Source organism: Argentina anserina, chromosome 4, assembly GCF_933775445.1.
Source record: "Argentina anserina chromosome 4, drPotAnse1.1, whole genome shotgun sequence".
NCBI lineage: Eukaryota > Viridiplantae > Streptophyta > Magnoliopsida > Rosales > Rosaceae > Argentina > Argentina anserina.
The window spans coordinates 681,437-704,109 of record NC_065875.1 but is presented as its reverse complement, the minus strand read 5'-3'; the positions used below and the strand labels follow the sequence as shown (position 1 = coordinate 704,109).

The window sequence follows — 22,673 nt, the reverse complement described above, 5'->3', positions numbered from 1 at the left end:
AAAGGATGGAACAAATAACCTTTCGGCAAACCAAGAGAAAAACTTCGTGGAAATTCGTTTTAATAAAAAACTATGAAAAACTTAATTAAATTTTGAAAGAAATTATTAGGTTTATAAAAATGAAAATCAATGCCAGAATATCCATTATATATATCTCTAGATAGGCAAGAGACTTGTGAGCATACTCAGAATAATACATAATATATGTCTACTCATTACTAAATTAAGTACGACTTAATCTTCTTACAAACTACGACATATATCATAATTGTAGGACATTACTCAAAACAAAACATTAAATTTTGTCTTTACCCTTAGCAATTAGAACTAGCAAGAGCACTAATGAACAACAAACTAGGAACCAAATCCTTATTTTTTTTTCGCCTTTTGTGCCTTTGAAGAAGCTTTATTCTTGGAGCTAGATGGACGACCCATTTTCCTTTTCGGCATCGTTAGACCTTCAACGTCATCATCTGAACTTGTAGGAGCAAACAGTCCACTATGAACCTCCACCAACCGCAACACTTTATCCGTAAGCTTAAAAGTTGATGGGGTCGGGCGTGCACGCCCCAAACCTTTCACAAGGATCTCAACCAGAGCCTCCATCTCCATAGTTGAACCAATAGAGATATCAGATCCAATAGTAGAAAGCCCAACAACCACTAGATCACCGTGTGCTTTTCGGTGCCTAGATCACCGTGCTGCCGGTTCTCACCCACTACCGCCACCAGCAACTGCTCCATCTGCTCTCCTGGCGGACCCTCCAACTCCATTGGCAAAGGCATACCAACCGGCAGCCCCACCAATACGAGCTTAGACTCAGGCGCCATCGAACTCTCAAACCCTCCCATCTCCGGTGTCTTCCCCACATCACCATCACAAGTCAAGCCACCATGATGGAAAATCCCACACTCCATACACAATCCATGGCACTTTACATAGTGCAAACTCAGATCCACCGAGACCGCCTCTGAGAAATCGAAGATCCGGCGTGTTAAAACCTGACGACTGACATCGTGAGCAATGAGGACACGTTGAATAGCTTCTTTCCGGTTGATAGCCCCAAAATCTGGCTTGGTGAAGATACTGATGGAATCCCCAATGCGATGTAGAGCCTTTTCACTCTGCATCGCCATCGGAAGACCCTGCACTACCACCCACACATTCAAGAAGTTCATATCATCCGCCTTCAGTCTGTTGATACCATCATACTCAGCCAAAATCAACATCGAGTTGTTGAAAAACCAAGGTCCTCCAATGAGCACCTGATCTCTCTCCTTCCTATCCTTGAATTGGAAGACAAAAGCGTCTTCCTCCTACCAACGAATCAAAACCCTCTCCTTGATCGAGACTCCAAACCGATGACATCGCCGCTGCAAACAATGGAATCACCACCTCTTTGTCGCTCAAAATTCTCTCACACAAATAGAAAGGGTCATAAATCACATCCTCACCATCAACCAACCTTATACGCGCCTCCTCTAGCAGCGGCAATGCCATCGAGGGCACAAACACTTTTGCGGCTAGGGAACCCTAGCAGAGAAAAAGTTGGAATTTTTTTTTAAAACCTGAATTAAATGTTTAGTAGTGTCTAATTTTATTACCTGGAAAATGTGTGACTGTGAGAGTGAGTGAGGCAGCGAGCGAGAGTGACAGCAAGTGGAATTGGAAAACAGTGAAAGACACGCAAATCAGCTGCCTAGGCGGTATTTTACTATACGATAAAGTTAAAACACGTAGGGTTGGCATCTTTGTCCAACCAATCAGAAGTCAGTAACAAGGTGGTTAAAAACAAATGATTTGGTTTACGGTGTTAAAACTTAAAACTACGTTTTGCTGTCGGGAAGACCAATGATTCTACTTGTTAATGATTTGATTAATTGGGGTAATCGATCTTGGAGGTTGGATGAGATTACTGAGTACCTACAACCGGAGCTGAAAAATCGTATTCTTCAGATTCCTATTGGGAGAGGGGTTGGCAGAGACAAATTCATTTGGCCACTTACTAAGAATGGTGCCTTCACTGTTAAGAGTGCCTATCATCATCTCCATCTTATTTCCAATACTTATGATGCTAATAAGAGTCATTCCTCTCACATCATCAACAAAGCAACATGGAAGACTATTTGGAAAATGCCCACTCTCCCAAAGATTAGACATTTTCTCTGGAGGGCTATCAACTGTGCTACCCCTACTTTTCTCAACCTATCAATCAAAATGAAATCCAACCCCAAGTGCCCTGTGTGTGGTGGTGAAGATGAATCAATTGAACATGCTCTTTTATTATGTCCGTGGGTCAAGTTAGTGTGGTTTGGTTCCCCATTGGGTATGAAGATCAATATGCAAGCCATTACTACATTTGATTGTTGGTTATTACATAACTATCAATCATATAAGAGTAAGGAGGATCGTGATTGGGCTCTTACCATGATCAGCTTCATTTGTTGGTTTATATGGAAAGCTAGGTGCCGTTTTGTCTACAGGGCCACTCCATGTTCCCCTGAACTTGTGATTTCTCTTAGCTCATATGCTGCCTTTGAGTTTCTGAGTACCAAAATTCATATCCCTGCATCTATGATTACTTTCTCTGAATCTCCAACCCTCCCTGGTACAGTTGTGGTGTGTACTGATGCTTGTTGGGTAGATGAATTGAAAGGTGGTGTTGGGGTTGTGATATTTGATCATTTGGGTCATCATTTGGGGGGTTTAGCTGTTGTTTTGAAGGCAGAGAACGCTGAGATTGCTGAAGCCCGTGCTGTCTTGACTGGTGTGGATCTTGCCTTACAAAGAGGCTATAAATCAGTGAGATTCCGCTCTGATTCTCAGAATGTTATATCTGAGTTGCAGACAAATCGCACTTGTATTAATTGGAAAACATCAATCATCATGGAAGAAATTACCTGGAGGTGCCGGTTTTTTGATCGGATTGATTGGGAATGGATTCCCCGGGAAGCTAATCGCGCTGCACATGAGGCAGCCAAGCTTGGTTTTCGGACGGTGGGTCTTCGCTGCTGGTCGGAGACTCCCCCACCGTCTCTAACAATGGTACTGAGAAACGATGGACTCCCCTGTCCTCACTGATTTTATTTGTGTCGGAGCATATGCTCCTCTTTTTGTGCGTTGCTTGTCCTGCTTCCTCTCTCATCTGTTGAGCTGAGAATTGGACAATAATGCTTACTGGTTATTTGTAATGGGCTACAGCTTATGGCTGAACCTCTGTTTGGGCGTTTGCCCCTTTTCTTGTCTTTGAATTTTCAGCTTTAACCAAAAAAAAAAAGACCAATGATTCTACTCTATAATATTCGGTCTTTGTTTTAAATGCCTCTCTTTGAGATTATGACACCTTCGACACTTCAGTTTCTAATTTTGTTAGGTTTGTCATCTACTTGCTTGTTTTTTGGTACGTGGGGTAACTCCTTATTTATTTCATCCTTCCCCTTCACGAATCAAAACACAAGGCAATACCACCAGTAACAAGAATGATTTCACAATATATATATATATATATATATATATATACTGTTGAAATTGATTTCAACATACTAAATCATATCTTTGGTCGGAGGGGTTTTTGAATTGCTCTGCCGATGTTGAACTTAATTAGCTACAACCACATTCGTTGTGAAGTCACTTATGTTGTTGATGTCCACTAGAAGCGATACTCTTCTTCGTATTCTAAGCAACGGATTGTAGGTAAGCTTAAGTATTCGACTCTATTACGGATGCTACATTTGATCTTTAGAGCTCGAAAGAAAATTGATGAAACATTCATGCGACAGATGTGTGAAGAATATAGAGATAATTAATCGTGTTATTATACGTCTTTGTGTTTTAGTTAAAGTCGTGGTGATAAGTATATATAGTAGCAAGTGAATGAGTTTATTTTGATATGGATTTATTTTTACGATGCACTCTCTCTTTTATTTGCATGATGGATCGATCAAACATTTTCATATCCATTTTATATTTTATTTCTTAGAATGTTCAATGAAAGGCATGAAAAAGATTTGAGGTCAATTACTCAGTTATAGATGGTGACCTTATAGAAATAACTATATATATATATGTATAAGAAATGTGTGACAAGTCGGAAAACATAGATGGCTGGCATGGCATTTGGAGCAGAAAAGGACCCGAAGGGAGCCAGTGAACTGTATCCATCTGGAGAATTGAATGGAATGGGGCCTAAATTACAAATCCGACGAGTGACGAAGAGAGCTTTAGATCCAAGAAGGAACCTGCGATTGAGGTAATCTAATTATATGTGCAGCTTTCACTGATAAATGAATTGATTTGAAAGATAAATGGTAAGGATATTGCCGAATGCCGAAGAAGAAGACGATCACTCATAGGCAGTCAATTTAATTTGCTCGATCTACAGTGTGATTGAGTTTTACATGTTTCTGATCACGCGTAAGTTCAGAATTCTGTTTTGTACTGCTAGCTAGCTGCTACATACTGCTTGACAATTTCGTCATCGAAAAATATGGGACTTGTGATCCCTATCAAGTATTCCTAGTCATTTCTCACATGCCTGAGTCGATATTCTGACCATTATGACTAGTATAGTTTTTTTTTTAAATTTATATATTCATGTGCCTCATAGCTTATAGTGTTCTTGTCGTAAGTTGGTGTTCAATTATGAACTTAAATGTGACAAAGAAAAGACATGAAAAACACAACTGAATTGGAATACCCTAACCTTGATCTTTTACGTCAATCATCTCTAATAAAATGAGTGTAATTGAGAATTAATACCCAAAAAAAGATATGAGAATCAAATTGCAATTGGTTCAGCTATTTAGAAATTAAAACTAAAAGTATGTACATATGGATTCATCATCGCCGTGCTATGCGATCGTTTTTAACGTATGTTTAAAAGTTATTTCTTAAATCAGAAATTAGCAATAATATTCTCAACAATAATCTACCCGAAATGCCTTTCCAAATGTTTACCGAGAGAATGTGGAAGGTGATTTGCATCATATTAAGGTGATAAACTGATAGCATTCATGTAGTCGATCATGAATGATAACTGAACATGATCGAGAATATATAATTGGTTGGTGCATGAGTGGGATCATTTTGGTCAAGTTCATTACTAACTAATTAACTTTAAGCTAAATTCATGCAATCCACTCATTTTATGCAAAACAAAGTTTGAATTGTAGAACGTACAGAGAAGCCATGCATAATAATTGGCCGACCCGATCCAGACATATAGTTCTGTACATACAAATCAAACACCCATCAGAATTCTATCATATCAATCTTTACGTGGTCTTCAACCTTCAACCTTCAACGGCAAAGAATCAAATTTCATATATTGCTCCAGTAAATCTCTGGCCCAGCCTCTTCTATGAGTCTGATCAGAGTCCCCTCCGGTTCTTAACTAGCTAGCTCATCATGCTTGTTCAACAAGACAGAAAGAATTTCAATTTACTAGCTCATCAGGTAGGGTAGAGATTGACCAATTTCAACTACGCCTTTTGGTTATTTGCCTCTTGCTAAATAATCTCTTTCATTGTTGGCCCTAGTTCTAGGCCGTAAATCTATGAGTATAAAACTAAAGATCATACGCATGTATAACAATTTAATCGCATATTTAGTGATTAAGAACAATTTACCATTTTTATAAATAACAACCCCGTGATCCATTGCTCTTTAATCCGAGAATACAAAGTGCTAGGCAATGTCATCTCTTAGTCACTACTATTTTGATTTCTCAATGGACAGAAACTCACGCAATAACTCGTAGTGATAACATGAACTTTTACCATATATATATATATTATACAGAGGATCAATAACACTAAGAGTCATTCCATTAAAGATTTCTTGTAAGTTAAGTCATCTTATTTAGATTCCTGATTCAATATTGATTTGTAGTTTTCTTTCTAGACTTAGATTAGGATCCATTATCATAATGATATAATACACAAATTCATTAGGAACTAGATTTGATATAGTCTTTGTTTTCATGTAGAAATAGATTATGACATTAAGCATGATATCATATAATATGTATGTACAAACCTGATCTAACAGTGCTTTAATTTGATATTCTGTCTAACTAACTTGAGCAAATTTGTACTAGCTAGTTCTTCAGCAATTTATTCATCTGATGTTGCATCCGTCTGCAATTTGGTACATATCGATATTAATGGTGCATTGGTGCTGCATTTAATTAGCAAAATTAGGTTTGAGGATGTTTATGTATCACCATTTATACATTCGATGAGGTTTGATTTTGTAATGGGTCCTTAATTATATTGTGCTACTGTTACATGACTCGCAATTACCTTCTGAATTGCCATAATCGTTCACATGCATGTTTATGCACGCACCTACACATCATGAACAGAACACAATCGATCTATGGAGAAAGTATTTGGTGAAACTACATAGTCAAGAAAGAATTCGAAACGATTAATGGAGAAAGTATATGATGAAACTACCACTACCAAAAAAAAGGTACTTAGACGACAAACATATTTCGTGATCTAAGAATATATTTTCGTCGTCTAAAGTTATAAGATGTCGAAAACATCGTCATCTAAGTTTCGTTAACTAGTTGCTGTTACCCAAGTACTTAGATAACAAAATTAAGTCATTCGTCACCTAAATAAAAGAGTAAGATAACAAATTAACTCTTGTCGTCTACTAAATAAGGTGACAAATGTTAATACTTAAGCGTCAAATTATATTCGTCGCCTTAGTTAGTGAAAATTATAAATTCTTGAATTATATTTCAATATAAATGATTTTCTGATTTTGTTCTTTTATCCTCTATTATTGTTTTATTTCTATTTTCATTATTAATTAATAAATATCAATATAGTGGTTAACTAGATCAATAATTAGGAGATGACACCGCCACCGCCACCTTCACCTCCACCGTCGCTATTATCGACTCCCACCGTTAAAATCACCACCACCACCACCACAATCATATAACCAAACACCATTACCAGCTCCTTCTCTTGTCTTCGAAACCAAATATCACCACCATCATGCCATCGAGCTCGGGAAGACGACAACAACCCAGATCTGGGTTTATTGCAAAAAAATAAACACCACCAGCCCCGAGCTCACCCCAAGTATCACAGCCACCATTGATTTCAGTAACACCCCAAATCGAGTGAAACCTCCATTGTGGAGCCAAACCAAGACTCAATAAAATCAGTAGCCACCAACGAATATTCCATACCAGACTTCAATTCTCGAGTAGTCGGAGTGGTGGTTTTGGGGATCTGAAGGGATCGATCCGCGGTTTTAGAAAAGAAAGATGAATGAAGAAAAAGGATCTCAAATTCGAAGGGAAAAGAAAGAGGAACGAAGAAAATGGATTTGAAATTTTGAAGAGAGATAATTTGGATCGGGCTAGATAAAGGTAGGAGAGAAGAAATATGGTGCTTTGGTGTAGGAGATGATAATAAACCGTTAAATCTGATCGAATCTGACGGTGCATGGTTTTGATCTGCGCTATGTTCTTTCATTGGATGTGAGTGATTCGTTTTTTTATTCCATTTTAATGAAATGAATTAATATTCATACTATATATGGACAGAGGAACATCCCACTTAAATGGAATTCGAAATGTCCACGTTTAATTGTAACGAGAAAAAAAATGTCCATATTTAACCGATTTTAGTCTATATTTTCCTCAAACATCAATGAAATACATATGCTAAATTTCTTTCTGTTGAATCTGGATCAAAAGAGTATAGTTTTCTGTTGGATCGATGGTGTTAATCACCTTAATCTAAATCACATGACAGAATAAGATCCAGATCAAAGAATATGATTTGATCATATATCTAATAATTTGAGTATTCAGAACTTTGACACAAACCTAAAAATCCACGTCAAAATGAACTCTCGATATATCGTCACCGAATACGTGTCAAACTCTCTTTTTTGGTACAAGGCTGGCGGAAATGGGCACAGGTGATGTGCTCCCTTATTTCAACGCATGATTTATTGATTCAAATCACGTACGTCCCCACTCCGATCCCATAGAAAACTGCCAGATCAGAAAATTCCATGTGAAAATTTATCCCGACCCTTTTCTCAGTTCTTGGCTCACAATTCTGGAGACAAAACATGTAGAGAAACCCAGTCCTTGACAATGGAAGTGCATGAAGTGATTCCGGTAATACTATTCTGGCAGTTGGTGTCTGTCTGCCGATTCTGTTTCCCGGGTCCCCAATCCTTCCCTCGCTCTCCTACCAAAACGGTGCGTGGTGGCGTGCCTTTGCCTTTGCATCATCATCTTCTTCCTTTAGGCCTTTCGATTTCGCAGATCATCCAAAGCTTTAGAAAACAAATAGTCGAGAAACAGGAACGCAGGCTTTAACCCTTTTTCTCTTTTACACTTTTGTTTCTTCTTCGCTAAACGAAACAGGCAACACTGCCGAGACGCGGGCTCCTATTTCTCTGAGTTGTCCTTTTGTTTTTTCCAATACTGCCCTTGTGATGATGGATCTTGCATGAACTTTCAGTGGAAATGTAGTGGGAAGAAAAAGGGTCTTGAGGAGTTGAGGTGGTCAAATAATAGGACTGTGGAAGTATGTAAATGACTAAATGGTGGTGGGAGTGTTTGAATCTGGGTGCAGAATATTCCCGCTTTTGTTTAATGGGATATAGCTAATACTTTATTACTGCAGAGCATCTCCGGAGAGTTATTTTTTAAGTAAGAATGAAATATAACTAATTTATTAATGAGTAATGTTCTAAGATACTTAGACTCAAGTAATAGATTGAACCTTAGAAAATTTAGCCAAAAGTTATTTTTCTCTCTCAAAAGCCTAGCAAAATTTAACTATGCATTTTAACTAAATCTAAATTTATGTAGTTTTTAGCTATTTTGTCTGAGATAAAAGTTAGCAAAAATTTGGCTATATTTTAAAATATTTGAAATAGCTAGTTTTTTTGGAGATACTCAGTGAGAACTTAACGGACATCTCCAAGAGACTAGCTATTTTAAAAATATTTTAAAATTTGGCTAGATTTTTGCTAACTTTTCTTTCCAGTAAAATAGTTAAAATGTACCTAATTTTAGCTTTAACTAAAAGGTGTAGCTAACTTTAGCTAGGGTTGAGAGAAAAAAAAATTTTTGACTAAATTTTATAACGTTCAATTTATAACTCAATTTGACTCTAGGTATATGCTGAAGCATAACTCATTAACAAACTAGTTATACTTCATTTTAGCCATATTTAACTATTAAAATAACTCTGACTGTTGGAGATGAAAATGAGAAAGACTATGCATGTAGATATGGAAGTTTGAGCAGACTAGACCAAATCATCATCATATGCAATGCATAAATATAGTGATATAGCTCATAACAATATACGCAGTGCATGCTTAAGTGAGTTAAGTCTCATTCGTCAACCATAGCTAACTTGTTCAGTACTCTTCTTGTTCTACGTACAATGCAGTTAGATATTCTTCTTAACCATTATATAAAGATACCATTTATAGGAGTGTACGTCAGTGGCGGATCCAGAAATTGGAGTTCGGGTGGGCTTGAATTTTTTATAAAAAAAATATATGAAAAATTTCGGCGGTGTGAGACTCATATTAAGTGGGAAAAAAATGCACTTTGAGAGATCCTTACTCATCAATACAAAATAAGAATAAACTAAGTAAATCTAATCATACAGTTCGATAAATTTTCAAAGTCATGGATCGTCATCTCATTGTCAACAAAATCAGCATACTCTTTTTTAGAATCATCCACTGGATTGACTGGAGACTCTAAAGGCAATGGTGCATCATCAAAGTTTGAAAAAGCTACGGAAAGAGTATAAATTAGATTTGAACTTGAAGATGAGGCATTAGTTATTGGATACCATCTAGTAAGGTTTTTACATTGCTTTGACTTCGGCATTGAATCAGACAATTTATTAGAGACTACCTACATATTAAGAAACAATGCTTATATTAGACAAAATGTAGCAAACATGCAAACACAATAACAAGGCAAACACAACAGCAGGGCAAACACAGTAGCAAGGCAAATACAAAACTCCATATTAATTGTGAATTTGTAATAGAAGTAATATAACCTAAAACTAAAATTAAATTACTGTAAATCAATAAGAAGTATAAATTTTAGCAATAATCATTTGACAAAGCTTAGAGTTCATACAAAAAAAAAAGCATAATCAAATTCTCAATTTAGTATTTTAAATCAATACACCATTGTTTGATTTGTCACTCCATGCATGCCTTTGTCCAGCCTTCAGAGACTCTAAGTAAAAACCCAAGTACCCAGTAAGATTAGAAACAAATTAAAACATAATCAAGTCAAATAAGAAAACCTAATTGAAAATAATCTTATATAAACTTACAAATTGTTGATGAAGTATGAGAGAGTGAGGTGTAGAATTAAATGCACAGTAGTGATGGAGAGACTAAGAGGGAGGTGAGACTTTGAATCTTTGATGGAATGAAGGAGATTTGGAGAATGCACTGAAGTGAGCAGTTAATAGAGAGTGGAGGACTGAGATAATTGAGAAAATTGAGAGTTATATCGGGAAGGATAGAGATGAGTGAGAGTATTAGTGATTTAGTGTAGTACCAAACAGTTGATAGAGAGTGAGGGACTAAGAGAACTTAGAGTTATGTCAGGAAGAATATAGAGTGAGAGTGTTAGTGATTTAGTGTAGTACCAAACAGTTAATAAAAAGTGAGAGACTGAGAAAACTTAGAATTATATCGGGAAGAATATAAAGAGTAAAAGTATTAGTGATTTAGTGTAGTACCAAAAACTATATATGTACCTAATTTTTTTTTCCAAAATTCTAGGGTGGGCTTGAGTCCTCAGCTCTTGCCTTGCATCCGCCGCTGGTGTACGTACAAACATTTTCGTCCAAATCAAATAACACTATCTATATTGAAAAAAAAAAGAAGAAGCATTGGATGTTGCTCAAGTTGTGCTCTCTCTCGATCCCTCGATCTGTTTCTTTTATTCTGTCAATATATAGTTTGTTTGAATAGTATATATAATAATACATGTGTTATGTGTATATGTGTACGTAGTGATAGCGGGGCTTGCTGGTTGTTATCAATATATAGTGGTAGATGACTAGCATGGCATGCACTGAGAAGAAAGAACAGAACACCATGCTTCTGATCGAGTTCTGAGGTCTGGCATTTTGCTGGTGCTGCCGGCATTGGTAAGGGTAACTAACAGCAGTGATGATCGGTGATGTAGAGGGTGCAATTATAGCTATACCAACTTTGATGCTCTTGGTAATCATAACTTCGTGAAACATGGTAGAGCAACCTAGTATTTTAATGACTTCGATAACTTGGGCAGAAACATGGGAACTCAGTTCTTACTTCGACACTGTGTGTCAAGTGTGTGCACGTATATATATTGAAGTGAACAACAATTGTATAAAAATACTCCTAGAGTCCAAGGTTACAAGAGAAAGTCATCGATATCACTTCAGTTTAACTTGCACTGCCAAATTACTTAATTGCAAATTAGCAATGCGATGATGTTTTTTTTGATAGAAAAGCAATGCGATGATGTTGTAAACTTGGAATAATTAATAACTACGTACGCAGCAATTTGATCAAAGGAAAAATAGCCTCGTAAGCATTTTGATGAATTGATCGACACGATTCCGCAAAGTGATTTTATGCTTTGATTTTTTAGCGGGAGCGGATTCCACGTATGACGTATTGAGGCACGAATAGTGGGGAGTTAAGTTATGTAAGCACATTGTTAATTTTTTAACTCCATTAGTGTTCTTTGACACCTAAGTCGTATAGTAAAGATTAATTAATTGCTAGCTAGATTCATAATTAACTATACATACTAAATTACTAATTGTTCATGTTAATTAAGATATATTTTGATCTGTTATATAAATGTGATGATGAGATGGGACAGAACCCCCAACCCAAAGAAAGAAAGGATTTTACAGAACATTAAAAGTTTAAAACCCACCACCAACTTAGAAAGCCTTTCCCTTTGTGCGGATGACAGGAGGTCCTATATGTGAGATAGTGAACTAATCATCTAATCCAAATATTGTGATTTCCCTGAAAAATTCAACTTCAGGTTTCATTGGAATCATTGATTATCACCACTAAGCCCACCCTTCTGATGCTTCTAGTCAACAAGCTTCTTCAATACATATACATATATAATTTTACACATATCTATCTTGCACATATAGTTGCGACTTCTGAGTTGGTCCCGATGGGGAGATCTCTATTGTGACTATGACTCGATGAGATATGCCATATTCATTACCAAGTTGCCCCAGCATATTTATGTATTCAACCTGCTTGGCGGAAAATGGGTGAGTGTTGTGTAATCATGACCATATTGGCTCATGAACGAATAGAATTTTGATTAACTAGGTCCAACATCATCAACACAAATATTCCATTGGATATTAACATATATTCCATTTGATTAGTTAAGAAAGGTTGTATATTTGTCATTTCTAGAATTGTACGTTTAATTTAATACTTCACAATATGCAAACACGTTAGTCAAAATACGAAGATCAAGTTGTAGCATCGATCATACGAATTTATGGCATCATGCATTTTGTTAACAATTTGATTAAGGGTCTCATTTGAATGCTAAGCTATAGTATGTGTATGTTTTTATATGTTGTGTTGTCACGTTCAAGAATCGAAACAGTTGAATTCCGCTCTTTTTGTTACTCGATCTACCATCTAAGTAAGCCAGCTGCATGGTTTACAGGTATTCATAAATCATACTTGTAAAAGAGTAAAACATTTTTTTTTGAGGAAGTAGAGTAAAACATTTGAGCATGACTGACTCATCTAAAATTAGATTGCTCAAATCAAGCTCAAATCATACTTGTAGAAGAGTAAAACATTTGAGCGTAAATCCGATCTTTGTTGATTTGCCTAGCTATATGGATAAGAATAGATTGCTTCAATGATATTAATATGTCACACACAAGGTGGGGACTGAGGTCAATAGGCAGGAAATTGACTCATGAAATAGAAACTAGGGCCACGTCCAAAAAAAAAAAGAAACTAGGGCGATGTCTCGTTTATTTAATTGCAGAAAAGAAAAGAAATCCCAGATCTCGCATTTCATATTCCGATGACAGACGAAGACTCCGAATTGATTGACAACGATACAGTACGTAGCAAATGTTGTAAAGATCAGTGATATATTACATATATAATTTAATAAGTTGAATTATAAATAATTATAAATCAGAAATGAAGAACACGAAAGAAATTCAACAAAAATACCGAACGATTTGTGATGGATGAACTAGTCGAGACGTGTGTGATACCACACTGTCCTTAAGACGTTTACGCCTCCTCTACCGGTGCAAGGATGCTTGGCGCTTGTCTCCCAGGATATAACGACTAAACAATTCTAGAAAGTTGCACTACTAACTAGAACCCTCAACGAACTCGAAAGGTACCTCTATCTATCACCAGAGAAGAACTAAGAACTTTGAGAGTGGAAGAGAAATGTGTTTCGAATGGGTGATTTTACAATGAAAGGATGGTGGCTATTTATACTGTGAGGATTTGCAATCAGCAATTAATAAGATGGCTGTTATAGAAATCAAAAAATCATAACATATATGAGTTACATATGTTACAAACATTGATTTCAATTCTGTTATAATTCTCCATAACACACAATAACTCAGTTGTTACAAAAGAAGAATTTGAACAGTCAAGAGAATTTGAAAAATCAAACCCGAATTTTCGGAAATGCAAAAAGAATCTGCGTTCCGACCCTCAATTCGGTGTTGCATTCGTGTCCGCAGGTCGCACGGGCATACACGAGTTCCCTTGCGACCTAGGATTTGCACCCCCCCTGCGCGTGCGCGAGAGGGTATAAGGGGGCTTACACACTTTACAATCCATACACAATGGATTCTATATAAAGGCTTTTCAACACTTCTCTTTTCCAATGTGGGACAATTACATTTCCCTCATTCTAAGTAGCCATCTTTGAGTGACAATTTCTTATTCACCCACAAACCAAATTACACAAACAAACATATGATCTTGTAGCCCTCATTATGGAGAACTCAAATCTATTTCATCTTTGATTAATTATAAGTTTAACTTAATTTAATTAATCAATTAAAATTTGGTTTTAAATGGTTTTTCCAACCATTTTCCAACAGCAAATTAAACATGGACATGACAATGCGCCACTGCTGTAGGGCAGTGAGTCAATGAAATATATATCGAGCTCTTTCACTGCTACAACACCAATTAGGGTTTTCGTGCCCGAAATACGCAAGGGTTCCCGGAAAGAAGAGGTACACAATCAGCAGGAAGAGAACGAAACAAGAATGGAACTTAAGTGACTTGTGAGCACTTGAACGGAAAAATGAGAAATTAAGGAAAGAAAAACATGGGACGGAAAAACATATAGAGATGGTTGGTTAAGTTGGTGAAGAGTGTTAGAGATGGAGGAAAAGCAGCAATAATTCACACATGACATTCAAAGAACATAGCTAAGGGGATTTCAATTCGAACAATTTGAGTACGTGCAATCAAAACATAGGGTCTGTCAGCCTTAATTTCTCTGCAGTACCGAGTACTCTAATGCCGGCCAGTTTGATGATTACAAAGCACCTTAATGGGACGGGGAGGAGCCGTACGCCGCCGCTTCAGGGGGCTGCCGTACTTTAGAGGCGAGTCTGATGAGTATGGGATCGATTCAAAGATTTAGTCCGATGGGATGTGATGACGGTCATAGGTCCGGGGAGACGGATCGATTAGCTTGGTTTTTGTCTTTAAGAGCATCTGCAGCCTAGCTGCTCGAGCAGGAGGAGGGACTGGCCGGAGGAGCTCGAGCAGGAGGAGATGAAGCTCGCTCAGTCAACCGAGTTGATTTGCTCGCCCGATCGCTCGAGCAAGTTTTGTTCCGGCGTTTGCTCGTCCGCCTGGCGGAACCCACCGCTCGTGGGTGACGTCAGGCACGGGCTGATTTTTTTTTTCTGTTAGGCGCGTGCATTGCACGCACCAGTTAAAAAAAATTGCGAGCCAATGAATGACTGACACGTGTCTCACCGAATGGGCCAACGGTTTAATAGATCTGAGCCTTCCATTTTGAATCAGAAATTTCGATCAAATGGCCATAATTAATTGGCAACGGCTACTATTTGATCAAAACGGAAATAAACCCAAAAAATTGTAAAAAAAATCTCAAAAATTTCAAAACTCTCCCAAAAAATTACCTATAAATACTACTTCAATTTGTTATGAACTCACACCAATTTGTGCACAACAAATTTCACATCTTCCTCCATCTCTCTCTCGTTTTGTTTAGCATTTTTTTTCCAAAACAATTGGCACCCATTGGCTTCCTTCCGAAGATTTACAAATGTGCATCTCTTTTGTCCGTCATAGCGTTGATGAATACGATGGTAACAAACAAAAGAGGGAAAAATTGTGGAAGACAATTCATGCAGATTTTATGCAAAATTGAGAGCTAGCACAAGGTGAGAAACCTCCGAAGGAGCCGAGGACCCGAGTCGCTCTCGCTTCTCACTACAACAAGTTCAAGCTACTCTTGCAAAAATGGGGCGAATGTTTGGCGGCGGCACGGCAACGTGTAGCTAGCGGCACTTCGTTAATGGACGAAGTAAGTTTACATTGTTTTATCATATATTATAATTTTTATTCGATTATATATATAATTAAATTATTTAATTTATATATCTAATTTGTTTAAATATGTAGTATTGTTTACATTATTTGTTTTTATCTAATTTATTTAAATTATGTAATTAAATAAGTACCTAATATAAGTTTTTTACATCAAGAACGACAAGCTCAATCATGTTACTATAATGCCAAGAAGAAAAAGTTTACACACTTTGAATGTTGAGAAGTGGTTAAAGATCATCCATCTTTCGTTGCGGTGCTACCTACTACTCTATCTCCATATGCAAGTAGTTACCACGGTACTCCTTCCGCAACTGAATCATCTCCAACCATTAATTTGGATAACGACCAATTGAATGAGACACCTCAAAGCAACACGGCAGCTCCATCGAGTCCACCTAGACCAATGGGAACCAAGGCGGCAAAGGAAGCTAGGCGCCAAAAGAAACAGTGTAAGACTCCTATTGAGCAACAAGTGGAGGTTTTGCATACCATTGCAAGTGACCAAACATCATGGCATACCAAGAGGCTAGCCCATAATGAAAGTGAGCTTAATTATTATGCGGAGTACATAGACATTCAAAAGTGGAAAGAAGCAAGGGCGGAAAAAGAGTTCCGATTGAAGAAACAAGAGAATGACACAAGGATCATGACAATGGATTTGGAGGCTATGACCCCAATCTCGAAAAGGTATTTTACCAAGAAGAAACTAGCAATCCTTAATGAAGGAGAAGCTAGTCAAGATCAAGCTACCGATGAAACATATTCGGATTGTTATCACCCAAGTCGCGTGCTTTTTCCATAGTAGTTATAGTATTGTACTAAGAATAAATTTGGGCTTGGCTCCCAATGCATGCAGTCGATGCTTCCAATCATACCTAGAAAACCTCGGCGTTCGCCTTTAGCTAGTAGTCACGTGAGGTCTGCCAGTGTTGGACTGCGGAGGTATCTTGGACCATAGAGATGAACCACTTGGCTGCAAAACTCCTTCATACATTCCAAGGTAGTCGATTCCCCCATCCTTGTAATTTTAGTACACTGATCTGCGGCTGACCCGTACGCTAGCATTCGTAGAGCCCCGGTGATCTTTTGTTGGGGAAGTAGCCCTAGCAAACCAGTGGCGTCTTCTCTTTGATGCCAAGACATGTCGTGGTTGTAGAGGTCTGTCATGATAATATTGAATCGGTCTCTGCTCATCCTGTACATCCGGCGAAAGTCTTGAGCGTCGAAAATTGGACGTTTGATGAAGTAATCTTCCATGAGATTGCGTCCCCTAGATAGCCTCTGACGTGGCTTATTCAGTTTTTTAACGCGACGTTAACCGCTTGGTCGTGTTGTGCTTCCGCTATGACCACCTGATTCACGAATGATTGCTCCATATCGTCATCCTCTTCTTGTTGACGTTGTCTCCGCCCGAAAAAATTATGGAAGCTGAAAGGATTATCACAGTGATGAACAAGGAAAAATTGCTAAGTATTTAGATTGAAGGATGAGTTATATGCTCGGATTCTTCACAATAGTGTGAGTATAGAATGAGTGATATTAGACGTTTTATAGCAAATTGGTCGAAAATCTTATCAGATTTTTGGTCCAATTATTTTACCGACAGTGACATGTGTCAATTCTCTACTAATCGAAAATCTTATCGGAAATCTGCTCTAATTATTTTACCGACAATGACACGTGGCAGTGACACCTGTCAATTATCTATTAGTCGAAAATCTTATCGGAAATTTTGGATAATATCGAGTCGATAATGACACGTGGCACATTATTATTGGTTGTAAATATATCTGGTAAAAAAATTAATCATTTCACAACAAGACAAAATTGAATTGCTCAAGCAAATTGTAAATGGGTGTGTGAAAAAATCGATTTGCTTGAGCAAAATATGAAATCGATTTTCTTGAAGCAAAATTTGCTTCTGGGACCACCTTTTGCTTGAGCAAAACCATTATATAGGTGTGGATGCTCTAAGCCTCGTTTGGTTCACAGAATGAAAAGGAATTGAAACCAATTCCTTGCTCTTTTTATTGCCTAAGAGGATATTAATTTCTGGTCAAGTTTCATTTCCAATGTTTGGTACTGACGTGGAAAAGAATCAAAAGTTCAGTCCCTTTTCCCATAATACCCCCATATATGGTGAAGAAAACATCGTAATTTAGTCCAAAAATTTAATAATAATTATGGAACTTGGTGGGAAAAATTATGCAGATTTAAGACCCGAGAACCGTTTAAAACTGTCAGAACTACATTAAAATGGTCGATTCGATTCGATTAAAAAAATAAATAAATTACTAACACTGGAGGAACCGCACCGAAACAGCCGATTCGATTCAATTTTGGTTCCTATTTTTGAAAATGATTTTGGAACCGTTAGTACTGAGTATTCACAACTATATAAGAAAAACCCTTAAAAGAAACATCTTTCGTCGCCGCATCTCTCATCACTTTCTTTTCTTTACTTCTTAGACTCTTACTAATCAGTATATAAACTAAAAAAACTATATTCGCTTTGCCTTACACCCTAAATTCTTATATTATTTTGTTACTCCCTACAATTCAAATTATCATAGGTTTGCACACACTCTCTCTCTCTCTCTCTTAAATCTTTTTGAAATAATTGAGTATGTTAATTGTTGATCATTGGGTAATTGTACTAAAGAGGTTGTTGACGTTCTATATTTGCATTTTAAAGTTGGTATTTTATATGGTTATTGTTTAAAGCTTGGAGATAAATATATATTACAGTAAAAATTTTGAACCGTAAAAATCCGGAAACCGACATGATATTTGCGATTCGATTCGATTATGGTTTTAAAAATAATTTGTGCTAAATGTGGACCGTTTTTCTTTTTTCAATTCCGTTTATGAGAAAAAGTTAGTATTTTAAAACTGGTCTCAGGGCCTAGGGGAAATGATTCTATAGGGGGTGGAGAGGAAGCACTTTCCCTTCTATTTTCCAATCATTTTGGAACTAATTTCCTTTCTTTTTCTTTTTCTTGAGCTCCGAATAAATAGAGAAACCAGTTTCCTTCCTCATGCCATAGTTTTCTTGAAACAAACATGGCCTTAGGGATTAGGGGTTGAGAGAGAGAGAGAGAGAGAGTAATCGAAAACCTAGCACTGAGAAGATCGCGATACTCGCATTTCAGCAAGAACCGAAAAGAAAAGAAACAAAAGGAGTGGAGATGACAGGATCAGTGAATTACGAGATGACATACTCCGCCATATACTCTCTTTTCTGGTCACCTTAGATTGTGTCCGGACCACCGTTTTGGCTAAGAGATGGAACAACTTGTGGACTGGTTGTGTTATCAACCTTGAATTCTACGCGGGCAATTTCCGTTCCCCATGGTCATGGTATGATAAAAACCCTAGCAAATTCATCAGGTTCGTTGATCAGGTGCTGGCCTTACGCGACTCTTCCTTAGACATCAGAAGATTGTGTGTTAGCTGGCAGCCATGTAAGGATTTCTCTATTATTGATCGTTGGATACAGGTCGCCGTCGAGGCTAATGTTGTTGAGCTCGATGTTTCTTTTCGAGTGGATTGTGATAATGAGGATTGTTAATGTGAAGGTGAATACGCCGGCTGTGTGCGTCCTTTCAAAATGCCTCAAAGTGTTTTCACCTGCCAATCACTGGTGGCTCTGACGGTGGATACAAATCAAATTAGCTATTCTCTGCCAGAGACAGGTTATTGTTTCCCAAATCTTAAGGTCCTTCATTATTCCTCTGATTATGATCCTAGCCGTGCCTCTAGGGAAAATCTTTTCCGTAGCTGCCCTAGACTTGAAGAGTTGACAATAAAAGCACATCATAACAAACATGTTTTGGCTTTCCATATTTCTGCACCTGAATGAGGACACTAACGACCGTCATTACAGAAGAAAATGATGATGATTCTGATGAATGTGATCAGAAAAACTGTTATGGATGTGCTCAGCGAACTTGGGAACCCTGCACTTTCTTTATCGATGCCCGGAAACTTGAAAAACTATGTGTTGCGGGAGAGGTTGGGTCAAACTATATTTGGGAGACCTCAAGCTCCTTAGTTCAAGCCAAATTTCACACTGAAGATTTTAAAGATGGTTCCATGGACAATTTTCTTGATTTGTTCCAATATAGCACTAACATTTCTAGTGTCGGTCATATATCTATCTCAACTCCTAATTTTCAGCCTCTTTTAAAACATGTTTTTAGTAATCTGATCAAGCTAAAGCTTGTTCTCTGTGATAAATTTTGCTGGGGCTGGTTAAATAAGATGCTTGAGAAATCGCCTAATCTAGAATCTCTTGTATTAGAGTTTGCATACCGTTCATCGGGTTGGCTATGGGATGATCACTTCTATCCACCAGAGTCTGTGCCTACTTGTTTGACTTCACAGCTCAAGACTATCTTCTTAAAGCGATTCAGCGAAGAACCGGATGAGATTAAGGTGGTAAAGTATTTGCTATATTGTGGTGAAGTTCTAAACAAACTGTTAATTCCAGTACTTGTGAATTTGTGATGCAAAGGAGACATGTCAACTTGAATTTATCTCAGAATTATGTCTTTCTAGTCTTCTTTGTTGTTATTTTTTCTTTCTAAGTTGCAAGGGTTAAAGGCTGCAAATTTCGATTTAAACAAGTTATTATTTCTTCATACCGGATAGTATTTATGACTCATGAACAAGTTTGTCTAGAGAATTCAAGAAAATTGCTATATTGCATTGCCTTCCTCATTTTCTGCTGGAGTTCACTATATCGCAAGGTGCCAATCAACCTACATATGTAAAGAAGTACAAAAACCAAGCCCAAATATGATCTTATATCTTCCAGTAGCCAGTAGGTCTTAGTTATTTACAAAAACAGAATCATACTACTCTTCAACGTATCAATGTGAAAGAAAGAGATCACATCACAAAATAGATCTGGTAACTTAATTAGCTAACTAACCTGACTAATTTCATATCCCATGAAGCATCAGAACAAACATTATCAAGATCACCAATGTAATAGAGTTTGCATGTGTGGTCAAGCTACCTGTACATCAGAAAAAAGGCAGAGAAATGGATTAAGCATTGCACTGTCAATAACTCATAATGAAACAGATACTTTACACCCATTAGTATAGCTGTTGGGACTGGCATTCAACTGAAATTTATTGGTAAAATGACTAAAATCAGCCCTAGAATTGTCGTCAAACGACGTCAAGTTACATATGTTTTGTTGTCCCGCTTTCAATAAGCTTTCACTAGATAATCATGATAGGTAACAAGACCGAAGCTAGTCTATATAGTTCACCCAAAAACAGAAGTGCCAAAGATTTCCCCCTATATTTTACAGTACTATTAGTCAATTTTCCCAACAATTATGCTTACCATTTTCAGCCATTGCAGGTGTCGGAGGACTAGTAGATTTATTTGCCAGTGAAATCCCAAGGTTTGCACAATTGACTCCAATTGAACCTTAAACAGTGGAGCAGTCAGAGTTTATGAGATGAGCTCATCTGTATTGCTACATACTCATTTATCATCATTATCAGTATATACAAAGTTTATGTCTTCTTACATTCTTTAAGGCATGGGAAGGTAGTTGTATTGAGCAGATTATAATAACCTTCCCCACATTCACAATTGTATGCCAATTTAGATCTCTTGTTGCAAGTTCCTCCTCCGCAATCTACCCAATAGCAAGCTACATAACCAAAAATATATAACAAATGAGTTCAGTATAAAAGTCGAGCTAAAACTAAAAGCATTGTCAGTATAAGAGTCAATACGATCAAAGACTGATGTGTTGGCCTTGTTCGATTTATCTGAAACTGGGGCTGGTGCATCTGCACAGGAGTAATCCAGGTCACCTGGAAACACCCACAGTTACATATCAGCAACCTCAAAATCATGATATAAGTTAGAAAATTTTCAAGTAACATTATCTACATGGCATGTCTCATGCCTGGAATATCAAGGTTATACAGAAAATTACAGTCGAAAATCTTTGACTTATAGGTAAGATGTATGCACATCTCATAAAGTAAGACAAGATGAGTGTGTGACTAACATGCGCTACCAAACTAAATTATACTGGTCCTCTGGTAATCTGTGAATTGTTCTGCTGTATGCATTTTACTCTACTTGCTCTGTCTTTAGTGCAGAGAACAAAAGACTATCTATATACCAATACCGAAACCTGTGACCAAAGAATACTAACGTCAACAAAAGGCTAAACTAAGAAACCAACACTTAAACATTAAGATTTTTTAAACTAATAACAAACACTCAGAGAAAAATAAAGTGAGCTAGGAAGATATAGTTGACTGATGTTACTGAGTATAGTCCAAAACTAGTAATATCTGAAATTCTGAATTATGAAAAGACAAAGATAGAGAGGCCTTACAATTGGGAATCACACAAGGTAGAAACTTGAAGTGATCAGTACTATTCTCAGAAATGATCTGCTTCCACCCAGGATCACATTGACATTCGAAAAAGAAAGTGCTACTGCTCGAAGGCTTGCAAGTCCCTTTACCACATTCTACGCCTTTGCAAACCTCATCTGGGATAAGAAACCACCGTTCCAACGATCAAAGCGTCAGAGTTCCCAAGCGATAGTGGGATAAAATCGAAAATCAAAGAACGCCCAATAATTTATAAGCAAAAGAATGAACGAGAACGAAACAAACCAATGATTGGAGAGAAAACAGGAGCCAATACATCGCCCAATGACTCGGCAGAGACAGATGCAAGGGAAAGAAACATGGCAAGAAGAACACAGATATAGGGGAAAGCCATATTATCAAGTCTCAAACTTTGCAGATACAAACAGAACGCAGAGCAGAAGCTATAACTGGAAGTGAGTGAGAGAGAAGTTGAGAGACGAGGGGAGGAAAGGGGATGAGGTATGCTTCTGAGCTGCGGATGAGATGAAGATTATCAACTGGAATGGTCGGAAGTACTAGTTAAGATTTGATATAACGTGGCTGAGCAACAAAGGTTTACACGGGCAAAAGTGGGTAGTTGGAGGTTGG

At 37.4% G+C, this 22,673-nt stretch overlaps 3 protein-coding genes across 3 annotated transcripts; 2 read left to right on the top strand and 1 right to left on the bottom strand.

The window, feature by feature from the left end:
* Nucleotides 1-1,851: 1,851 nt before the first annotated feature.
* On the top strand, nt 1,852-3,081 carry LOC126790807 (uncharacterized). Its single transcript, XM_050517156.1, has one exon. It carries the CDS (start codon nt 1,852-1,854, stop codon nt 3,079-3,081), a length of 1,230 nt encoding a protein of 409 aa, XP_050373113.1.
* A 1,019-nt stretch (nt 3,082-4,100) lies between these two features.
* Nucleotides 4,101-20,172, top strand: LOC126790805 (putative F-box/FBD/LRR-repeat protein At3g49040). The gene is made up of 4 exons (XM_050517155.1): nt 4,101-4,249; nt 18,820-19,053; nt 19,163-19,241; nt 19,843-20,172. Exons 1-4 carry the CDS (start codon nt 4,101-4,103, stop codon nt 20,170-20,172), a joined length of 792 nt encoding a protein of 263 aa, XP_050373112.1.
* Nucleotides 20,173-20,454: 282 nt separating this feature from the next.
* LOC126791707 (uncharacterized) lies at nt 20,455-22,673 on the bottom strand. Its single transcript, XM_050518169.1, has 6 exons — nt 22,329-22,673; nt 22,043-22,201; nt 21,426-21,506; nt 21,215-21,340; nt 21,025-21,111; nt 20,455-20,686 (listed from the first exon to the last, which is right to left on the bottom strand). The coding sequence occupies exons 1-6, from the start codon at nt 22,435-22,437 to the stop codon at nt 20,610-20,612; spliced, it is 639 nt and encodes a 212-aa protein (XP_050374126.1). The 5' UTR covers nt 22,438-22,673; the 3' UTR covers nt 20,455-20,609.

What these genes read in the sequence shown, in the direction of transcription:
- LOC126790805 (XM_050517155.1), top strand. Translation starts at nt 4,101, where the DNA reads ATGGCTGGCATGGCATTTGGAGCAGAAAAGGACCCGAAGGGAGCCAGT. An exon ending in AGAAGGAACCTGCGATTGAG is followed by an intron (nt 4,250 to 18,819) that starts GTAATCTAATTA and finishes CATTTCAGCAAG; the next exon opens with AACCGAAAAGAAAAGAAACA. An exon ending in AACCCTAGCAAATTCATCAG is followed by an intron (nt 19,054 to 19,162) that starts GTTCGTTGATCA and finishes CGTTGGATACAG; the next exon opens with GTCGCCGTCGAGGCTAATGT.
- LOC126790807 (XM_050517156.1), top strand. Translation starts at nt 1,852, where the DNA reads ATGATTCTACTTGTTAATGATTTGATTAATTGGGGTAATCGATCTTGG.
- LOC126791707 (XM_050518169.1), bottom strand. Translation starts at nt 22,437, where the DNA reads ATGGCTTTCCCCTATATCTGTGTTCTTCTTGCCATGTTTCTTTCCCTT. An exon ending in ACCTTGTGTGATTCCCAATT is followed by an intron (nt 21,507 to 22,042) that starts GTAAGGCCTCTC and finishes GGGTGTTTCCAG; the next exon opens with GTGACCTGGATTACTCCTGT. An exon ending in ACCTGCAATGGCTGAAAATG is followed by an intron (nt 20,687 to 21,024) that starts GTAAGCATAATT and finishes TCTGATGTACAG; the next exon opens with GTAGCTTGACCACACATGCA.